The sequence below is a fragment of the Periophthalmus magnuspinnatus genome, chromosome 13, assembly GCF_009829125.3.
Source record: "Periophthalmus magnuspinnatus isolate fPerMag1 chromosome 13, fPerMag1.2.pri, whole genome shotgun sequence".
In the NCBI taxonomy this organism is placed as follows: Eukaryota; Metazoa; Chordata; class Actinopteri; order Gobiiformes; family Gobiidae; genus Periophthalmus; species Periophthalmus magnuspinnatus.
In genome coordinates, this window is record NC_047138.1 from 32,449,368 (window position 1) to 32,459,598 (window position 10,231).

At 45.7% G+C, this 10,231-nt stretch overlaps 1 protein-coding gene across 1 annotated transcript; it reads right to left on the reverse strand.

The window, feature by feature from the left end:
• Positions 1-1,765: 1,765 nt before the first annotated feature.
• On the reverse strand, positions 1,766-7,889 carry LOC117380716 (claudin-7-like). Its single transcript, XM_055226313.1, has 7 exons — positions 7,758-7,889; positions 7,114-7,223; positions 5,168-5,294; positions 4,525-4,689; positions 3,684-3,765; positions 2,150-2,260; positions 1,766-2,019 (listed from the first exon to the last, which is right to left on the reverse strand). Exons 2-7 carry the CDS (start codon positions 7,201-7,203, stop codon positions 1,947-1,949), a joined length of 648 nt encoding a protein of 215 aa, XP_055082288.1. The 5' UTR covers positions 7,204-7,223; positions 7,758-7,889; the 3' UTR covers positions 1,766-1,946.
• Positions 7,890-10,231: the final 2,342 nt, after the last annotated feature.

A 10,231-nucleotide genomic window follows, 5' to 3' on the forward strand; every position in this document is an offset into this window, starting at 1 on the left:
GGGACATAGAGACAGAGGGACTGAGGGACAGAGGGACTGAGGAACAGAGGGACTGAGGGACAGAGAGACAGAGGGACATAGAGACAGAGGGACTGAGGGACAGAGGGACTGAAGGACAGAGGGGCAGAGAGACAGAGGGACATAGAGACAGAGAGACTGAGGGACATAGGGACATACAGAAAGAGGGACAGAGAGACAGAGAGACAAGGACATAGAGACATAGAGACAGAGAGACCAAGAGACAGGGGTAATACAGACTCCACAGCTCTGTCTCCCTCTACAGGTCAAAAAGTGTAATACAGCTCTGTCTCCCTCTACAGGTCTAAAAGTGTAATACAGCTCTGTCTCCCTCTACAGGTCTAAAAGTGTAATACAGCTCTGTCTCCCTCTACAGGTCTAAAAGTGTAATACAGACTCCACAGCTCTGTCTCCCTCTACAGGTCAAAAAGTGTAATACAGGCTCTACAGCTCTGTCTCCCTCTACAGGTCAAAAAGTGTAATACAGGCTCTACAGCTCTGTCTCCCTCTACAGGTCTAAAAGTGTAATACAGCTCTGTCTCCCTCTACAGGTCTAAAAGTGTAATACAGCTCTGTCTCCCTCTACAGGTCTAAAAGTGTAATACAGGCTCCACAGCTCTGTCTCCCTCTGCAGGTCTAAAAGTGTAATACAGACTCTACAGCTCTGTCTCCCTCTACAGGTCTAAAAGTGTAATACAGGCTCTACAGCTCTGTCTCCCTCTACAGGTCTAAAAGTGTAATACAGACTCTACAGCTCTGTCTCCCTCTACAGGTCTAAAAGTGTAATACAGGCTCTACAGCTCTGTCTCCCTCTACAGGTCTAAAAGTGTAATACAGACTCCACAGCTCTGTCTCCCTCTACAGGTCTAAAAGTGTAATACAGACTCCACAGCTCTGTCTCCCTCTACAGGTCAAAAAGTGTAATACAGCTCTGTCTCCCTCTACAGGTCTAAAAGTGTAATACAGCTCTGTCTCCCTCTACAGGTCTAAAAGTGTAATACAGACTCCACAGCTCTGTCTCCCTCTACAGGTCAAAAAGTGTAATACAGGCTCTACAGCTCTGTCTCCCTCTACAGGTCAAAAAGTGTAATACAGGCTCTACAGCTCTGTCTCCCTCTACAGGTCTAAAAGTGTAATACAGCTCTGTCTCCCTCTACAGGTCTAAAAGTGTAATACAGCTCTGTCTCCCTCTACAGGTCTAAAAGTGTAATACAGGCTCCACAGCTCTGTCTCCCTCTGCAGGTCTAAAAGTGTAATACAGACTCTACAGCTCTGTCTCCCTCTACAGGTCTAAAAGTGTAATACAGGCTCTACAGCTCTGTCTCCCTCTACAGGTCTAAAAGTGTAATACAGACTCTACAGCTCTGTCTCCCTCTACAGGTCTAAAAGTGTAATACAGGCTCTACAGCTCTGTCTCCCTCTACAGGTCTAAAAGTGTAATACAGACTCCACAGCTCTGTCTCCCTCTACAGGTCTAAAAGTGTAATACAGACTCCACAGCTCTGTCTCTTATTTTGATCTTATCTTATATGTTTGTCAAAAACAAACAAAACAACAATACAAATATTTTAGCAAATGCAGTTTTTTTTTATTAATAAAAAAAAAACAGACAACGAGAAATCAAACCTTGAATATGACAAAATAAGTCAGTCTTCAGTCCTGGTCTTGTCCCAGTTTAGTCCTGGTATAGTCCTGGTATAGACCTGGTATAGTCCTGGTTCAGTCCTGGTTTAGACCTGGTATAGTCCTGGTTCAGTCCTGGTTCAGTCCTGGTTTAGACCTGGTTTAGTCCTGGTTTAGACCTGGTATAGTCCTGGTTCAGTCCTGGTTCAGTCCTGGTTTAGACCTGGTTTAGTCCTGGTTTAGACCTGGTATAGTCCTGGTTCAGTCCTGGTTTAGTCCTGGTTCAGTCCTGGTTTAGTCCTGGTTCAGACGTAGGCTTTAGTCTCTGATGGAGCTCTGTAGATTTGCTGAGTATCTGAGGTGAACTTCACCGAGTACCTGGAACAAAAACATAACAAGGTAAAAGTAGCAGTAGCACTGTACTGCTATTGTAGTAGTAGTACAGTAGTAGTGCTGTAGTAGTGCTGTAGTAATACTGTAGTAGTGCTGTAGTAGTGTAGTATCTTACTGCGGTCCTGAAGGCCTCTTGTTGAGGAGGCTGCAGAGGAGCAAAGAGCCGCCAATCAAAGACAGACCTGCTCCAGACCAGCCCTGATACAGCCCCGCCCCCAACTCAAACCTGAGGCAGAGAGAGAAACTCAGGTCAAGAGAGAGAAACTCAGGTCAAGAGAGAAACTCAGGTCAAGAGAGAAACTCAGGTCAAGAGAGAGAAACTCAGGTCAAGAGAGAAACTCAGGTCAAGAGAGAAACTCAGGTCAAGAGAGAGAAACTCAGGTCAAGAGAGAGAAACTCAGGTCAAGAGAGAGAAACTCAGGTCAAGAGAGAAACTCAGGTCAAGAGAGAGAAACTCAGGTCAAGAGAGAAACTCAGGTCAAGGGAGAAACTCAGGTCAAGAGAGAAACTCAGGTCAAGAGAGAAACTCAGGTCAAGAGAGAGAAACTCAGGTCAAGAGAGAAACTCAGGTCAAGAGAGAGAAACTCAGGTCAAGAGAGAAACTCAGGTCAAGAGAGAAACTCAGGTCAAGAGAGAGAAACTCAGGTCAAGAGAGAAACTCAGGTCAAGGGAGAAACTCAGGTCAAGAGAGAAACTCAGGTCAAGAGAGAGAAACTCAGGTCAAGAGAGAAACTCAGGTCAAGAGAGAAATTCAGGTCAAGAGAGAAACTCAGGTCAAGAGAGAGAAACTCAGGTAAAGAGAGAAACTCAGGTCAAGAGAGAAATTCAGGTCAAGAGAGAAACTCAGGTCAAGAGAGAAACTCAGGTCAAGAGAGAGAAACCCAGGTCAAGAGAGAAACTCAGGTCAAGAGAGAAACTCAGGTCAAGAGAGAGAAACTCAGGTCAAGAGAGAAACTCAGGTCAAGGGAGAAACTCAGGTCAAGAGAGAAACTCAGGTCAAGGGAGAAACTCAGGTCAAGAGAGAAACTCAGGTCAAGAGAGAGAAACTCAGGTCAAGAGAGAAACTCAGGTCAAGGGAGAAACTCAGGTCAAGAGAGAAACTCAGGTCAAGAGAGAGAAACTCAGGTCAAGAGAGAAACTCAGGTCAAGGGAGAAACTCAGGTCAAGAGAGAAACTCAGGTCAAGAGAGAGAAACTCAGGTCAAGAGAGAAACTCAGGTCAAGAGAGAAACTCAGGTCAAGAGAGAGAAACTCAGGGCAAGAGAGAAACTCAGGTCAAGAGAGAGAAACTCAGGTCAAGAGAGAAACTCAGGTCAAGAGAGAGAAACTGAGGTCAGCCTGAGGTGTGTTCACAGACCTGAGGTGTGTCCACTGACCTGAGGTGTGTTCACTGACCTGACTGACCTGAGGTGTGTTCACTGACCTGAGGTGTGTTCACTGACCTGACTGACCTGAGGTGTGTCCACTGACCTGAGGTTCATTCACTGACCTGAGGTGTGTCCACTGACCTGAGGTGTGTTCCCTGACCTGACTGACCTGAGGTGTGTCCACTGACCTGAGGTGTGTTCACTGACCTGAGGTGTGTTCACTGACCTGAGGTTCATTCACTGACCTGAGGTGTGTTCACTGACCTGAGGTGTGTTCACTGACCTGACTGCTCCGTACACAGGGTTGTAAAAGTCCTGAATGACTCGACTGGCGTACAGAGACACAGCGATCAGACTCGACAGACCTGAGACACAAAGAACTCATTTTAAGCTGCACTGCTCGTCTCCATGGAGATGTTATAGCCTGGAATGTTCCGCAGTATGACATTAAACATACATGGTGTCACTTTATCGTCTCCAGGGCGATAGATATGTTAATGCCATACTGTGGAACATCCCAGCACTAAACTAGGACTACACCAAGACTAAACCAGGACTAAACCAGGACTAAACCAGGACTAAACCAGAATTAAACCAGAACTAAACCAGGTCTAAACCAGGACTAAACCAGGACTAAACCAGGACTAAACCAGGACTAAACCAGAACTAAACCAGGTCTAAACCAGGACTAAACCAGGACTAAACCAGGACTAGACCAGGACTAAACCAGGACTAGACCAGGACTAAACCAGGACTAGACCTATCAGGTACTAAAGAAGGGTATTTAACTTGGATTGAGCATTAACATGTTTTATTAGTTTCACTTTCTTTTTGTCGCTCTGAGTCTCTCCTCTCTTTTCTCTCTGTGCTAAGCCCCTCCCCCTTCAGAGCACTAATGAAACTCCTGCACATCACACCAGGTTTGTCACGTCATAGTGCACAGTTTGTATCATGTTTTTGTTTATTTATGGAGGATTGTGGCGCGTGGGTGATGTAGGCCTGTGGGCGGAGCCTCGTACATGGGTGATGTAGGCCTGTGGGCGGAGCCTCGTACATGGGTGATGTAGGCCTGTGGGCGGAGCCTCGTACAGGCTCGTACCGTAAGAACTTCTTCCATATTTTACCTGAGAGGATGAAGAGCACTCCTCCGCTCAGGGTCAGCTGGGTCTTGGTCTGGTCCGAGAGTCCACTGAACCTGGTGCACTTCAGACCCAGAGCCGAGACCAGAGCTGAAACCAAGTCCAGGACCAGAGCCAAGATCATGAGACCTCTGCAGACCTGCACCTGGACTGAAAGAGGGATCAAACCAGGACTGAACCAGGACTAAACAAGGACTGAACCAGGACTGAACAGGACTGAACCAGGACTGAACCAGGACCGAACAGGACTGAACCAGGACTGAACCAGGACTGAACAGGACTGAACCAGGACTGAACCAGGACCGAACCAGGACTGGACCAGGACTGGACCAGGACCAAACCAGGACCGAACCAGGACTAAACCAGGACTAAAAGCGGTCTAAACCCGGTCTAAACCCGGTCTAAACCCGGTCTAAATGCAGTCTAAACGCAGTCTAAACGCAGTCTAAATGTGGTCTTAACCTGGTCTAAGGTCGGTTTAAACCCTGTCTAAACGTGGCCTAAATGTGGTTTAAACATGGTTTAAATGCAGTCTAAACCCAGACTAAACCTGGTCTAAACACAGTCTAAACCTGGTCTAAATCTGGTCTAAATTGTGGTCTAGACTCGGGCTAAAAGCTGGTCTTACCTGGCAGACCTAGGACTGTCTTGAACCTGGAGCACTGGATGGACCCGGTGGAGGAGGCGGCGCAGGTCATCCACAGTCCTTCAAATGTCCACTGGGAGGTGCTCACGGACTCCATCTGACTCTTCACCTGCAGAGAGACAAGACTGAACCAGGACTAAACCAGGACTAAACCAGGACTAAACCAGGACTGAACCAGGACTGAACCAGGACTGAACCAGGACTGAACCAGGACTGAACCAGGCTGTATATAATGGCCCTATTTGGGCCATTTATACAGCCTGTATTTGAGCCGTTATATACAGTCTGTTGTTTTGTTTGTAAATAATGATTGACCAATAAGCTTCTTCTTTTTAAATGTGTCACTGAAATAAATGAATCTGATTGGACGATCGTGTGGCCCAGTAATGACATAAACCTCACAGATCCACAGCAACTGTAACAGTAAAGAGATAAACAAACCCTCCAGCTCCGCTGCCGTTAGAAATAATTTACACATCTAAGTGCAATGAGTTTGCAGTTTTCTTTAATGACAAGGTTCAGCATTAAAAATATCATCAATTCTACGTCACAAAGAACAACCCAGCACCACCGAGACACAGAGCGGACTCACTCTGCACCTGTAACTGACAAAACTGTCCCAGAGATCGTCTCCAGTCTGAGTTCATCTACACCTCCATGTGTCTCCTCTCACTCTCAGAGTTAATATGTCACTTCAATCTGGAACATTCCCAAGAGCTTTGAAAACTGCGGTGATCAAGTCTCTCCTAAAGAAGAGCAGCCTCGATGCCACAATATTGAACAATTATTGATCCATCTCAAATCTGCCGTTTCTAGGCAAAGTCCTTGAAAAAGTATTTTACCAACAGTTTATTAACTTTTTCCAAATGAACAACTCCTTTGATGTTTACAGGTTTTAGACCCACAGACTGAGATGCTCTGATCAAGGACACATGACGTCCTCCTGACACTGATGCACAGTCTCAGTGTTGATCCTGTTAGATCTGAGTGTTTCCTTTGACTCTGTGGATCATGGGATCCACTTACAGAGACTAGAGGACTGGGAGGGCATCTGTGGTAAACTGGTTCAAGTCCTGTCTAGAAAATGGACTACTTTGTTGAAACTGGAAAATGTGTCTCAGATAAAATGTCCCTGACCTGTGGGGTGCCCCAGGGGTCAGTCCTGGGACCCCTGTTGTTCAGTCTCTACATGCTGCTGTTAGGACAGTTAATACACAACAATAATGTGTCACACACAACTCTGCAGACGAGTCAGATCTATGTCTCACTGCAGCAGGTGAATATGGACCAGTGGATTCACTGCATCAACAGATCAGTGTGTGGAGGAAAAACAACTTTGTCCAGATAAACTCAGACAAGACTCAAGTCACAGAAACATAAAGTGTCAGCGTCACCTCCAGACTCTCTCTCTAAAACCTTCAACTCAGGACAGAAATCTAGAGGTAAAAATGGACTCAGACTTGAACTTTAACAGACACATCAAATCAAGAACATCTGCAGCTTTTTACACCTAAAAACATCAAAAATCAAAGATAAACTGTCAAAGCCAGACTCAGAGACTTATCCTGCGTTTGTGTCCAGTAGATTAGACGACTGTAACGTCCTGATCACTGGACTCTCCAAACGAGCCACAGAACAGAACATCCAGAACATCCAGAACATCCAGAACATCCAGAACACTGCTGCTGGGGTCAGGACTAGAACCAGGAAGTACTTCACACATGTGTCCTGTGGCTCAGGTCTGTGGCTCCTGTGGCTCAGAGACTTTAAAGCAGCTCAGTTTGAACAAGTCTCTCCATGGACCAGCACCAAAGAACATCTCCCACATGTTAGTGTCATGTGAACCATCTCACACTCTGAGGACTTCAGGGACTGGCCTCCTGCTGGTCCAGAGTCAGGAGAGTCTGGTGGGTTCCATATTCACGTACCTTCCAGTGGTGAGAGGAGGTGCAGCTGGAGGTGAGTCCCCACGAGAGGAGCCCCAAAACCAGGCCAACGATCTGCAGCACCAGGGCCATGGAGGTCCACCACCACAGAGCTGGAGATACGAGAATATATGGACTAAAGCAGGACTAAACCGGGACTAAACCAGGTCTAAACCAGGACTAAAGCAGGTCTAAACCAGGACTACACCAGGACTAAACCAGGTCTAAACCAGGACTAAAGCAGGTCTAAACCAGGACTAAACCAGGTCTAAACCAGGTCTAAACCAGGACTACACCAGGACTAAACCAGGACTAAACCAGGTCTATACCAGGACTACACCAGGACTAAACCAGGTCTAAACCAGGTCTATACCAGGACTAAAGCAGGTCTAAACCGGGACTAAACCAGGTCTAAACCAGGTCTAAACCAGGACTAAACCAGGTCTAAACCAGAACTAAACCAGGTCTAAACCAGGTCTAAACCAGGACTAATCCAGGACTAAACCAGGTCTAAACCAGGACCAAACCAGGTCTAAACCAGGACTACACCAGGACTACACCAGGTCTAAACCAGAACCAAACCAGGTCTAAACCAGGACTAAACCAGGACTAAACCAGGACTAAACCAGGACTAAACCATTTCTTACCGTCAGAACAGAAGGATTGGAGCAGAGAAGTGGGTCAAGGATAGTTCAAGAGTTTTGGACTCGATTTAATCCAGGTTTAGTCCAGATTTAGTCCAGATTTAGTCCTGGTTTAGTCCAGATTTAGTGGTATGATGTTTCAGTGGGACTCCAGTTTCATTTCGGGGTCATTCACCTTCGAAAACAAACCTCTGTTGACTCATGACCTCATTACAAACAGAACCAGAACTAATCTAGGACTGAACCAGGACTAAACCAGGTCTAAATCTGATCCAAACCAGTTCTAAACCTAGTGTAACTGTGGTCCAAACATGTGAGGTTCAAACATGTGAGGTCCAAATATGTGCGGTACAAACCACGTCAGCTGAAGTCATGTGAAACCTCTGGTCCTGCTGTTTGGCCACAGCAGCTATTGTTGTTAGCCTGCTCTAAACTGTTTCACTCTTCACAGCTGCTGGGGTCCTTGTGCCCTCTGCTGGTGAATTAGTCTATGGAAAAAAAAACTGTCTCCAAACAAACTGGATAAGTAAGAAAATAAAACAACAGAACGAGGACTAAACCAGGACTAAACCAGGACTGAATCAGGACTGAACCAGGACTGAACCAGGACTAAACCAGGACTAAAACCAGGACTGAACCAGGACTGAACCGGGACTGAACCAGGACTGAACCGGGACTGAACCGGGACTAAACCGGGACTAAACCGGGACTGAACCGGGACTAAACCGGGACTGAACCGGGACTGAACCGGGACTGAACCGGGACTGAACCGGGACTAAACCGGGACTGAACCAGGACTAAACCAGGACTGAACCAGGACTGAACCAGGACTAAACCAGGACTGAACCGGGACTGAACCGAGACTGAACCGGGACTAAACCGGGACTGAACCAGGACTAAACCAGGACTGAACCAGGACTGAACCAGGACTAAACCAGGACTGAACCAGGTTCGTTCTGTGGTTGGACCTGGTGTAGTTCTGGTTTTGTCCTGGTTTAGTTCTTGTTTAGTCCTGTGTAGTCCTGGTTTAGTCTTGGTTCAGTCCTGGTTCAGTCCTGGTTTAGTCCTGGTTTAGTCCTGGTTTAGTCCTGGTTTAGTCCTGTTTTAGTCCTGGTTTAGTCCTGTTTTAGTCTTGGTTTAGTCCTGGTTTAGTCCTGTTTTAGTCCTGGTTTAGTCCTGTTTTAGTCTTGGTTTAGTCCTGTATAGTCCTGGTTTAGTCCTGGTTTAGTCCTGTTTTAGTCTTGGTTTAGTCCGGGTGTAGTCCTGGTTTAGTCCTGGTTTAGTCCTGTTTTAGTCTTGGTTTAGTCCTGTTTTAGTCCTGGTTTAGTCTTGGTTTAGTCCTGGTTTAGTCCTGGTTTAGTGCTGGTTTAGTCCTGTTTTAGTCTTGGTTTAGTCCTGTATAGTCCTGGTTTAGTCCTGTTTTAGTCTTGGTTTAGTCCTGGTGTAGTCCTGGTTTAGTGCTGGTTTAGTCCTGGTTTAGTCCTGGTTTAGTCCTGTTTTAGTCCTGGTTTAGTCCTGTTTTAGTCCTGGTTTAGTCCTGTTTTAGTCTTGGTTTAGTCCTGGTTTAGTCCTGGTTTAGTCCTGGTTTAGTCCGGGTGTAGTCCTGGTTTAGACCTGGTTTAGTCCTGGTTTAGTCCTGGTTTAGTCCTGGTTTAGTCCGGGTGTAGTCCTGGGGTCATGGGTCAGTGCTTCACTGCAAACACGCACCAAAGATAGCTACATAATTTTAAAGCCATACTGTGGAATATTCCAGACCGTTATCATTATCTCCATGGAGATGAGCAAGTGGAAAGTGACATTTAAGATTCATTAAAAAAAAAAAAAAGTAACTACAGTTATAACCAAAACAAAATGTGTAAATGTGTAAATGCTGACGAGTGCTGACAGGAAGTGACATCACAGACCGCACAAACCGTGACCACGGAATCACGCGACTGCGGATCACATGACCGCAGAGATACCCCGGAGACCGTGTCAACGTGATGTCACTTCCTCAAAACCAAAACAGAGCTCACACTCACACCTTCTGCTTTCTAAGTTTAGCTCGGGGTTATTTTTAAAGCTACACTATGGAACATTTTGAATAAAAATACACTGAAAAAGGCAATAAAACATGTTTATTTCAGTTGTGTTTAAGGCACTGAAAAACATGCGTCCTCACTGTGAGCAGGCTCGCCTCTCCATAAACCTGACTCTTTGGCTTGTTTCCATGGAAATGTTATTCCTTGGTCTAGAATATTCCACAGTGTAGCATAAAGCTGATCTGACTTTCAGTTTCCATATATATATATATATATATATATATATATATATATATATATATATATATATATATATATATATATATATATATATATATATATATATATATATATGTGTGGGGGTGTGTGGGGGTGTGTGTGTGTGTGGGGGGGGGGGTGATGTATATATATGTGTATATAAAATGGGGCCAAAGATTTTTTATGGGGTTGAGATCT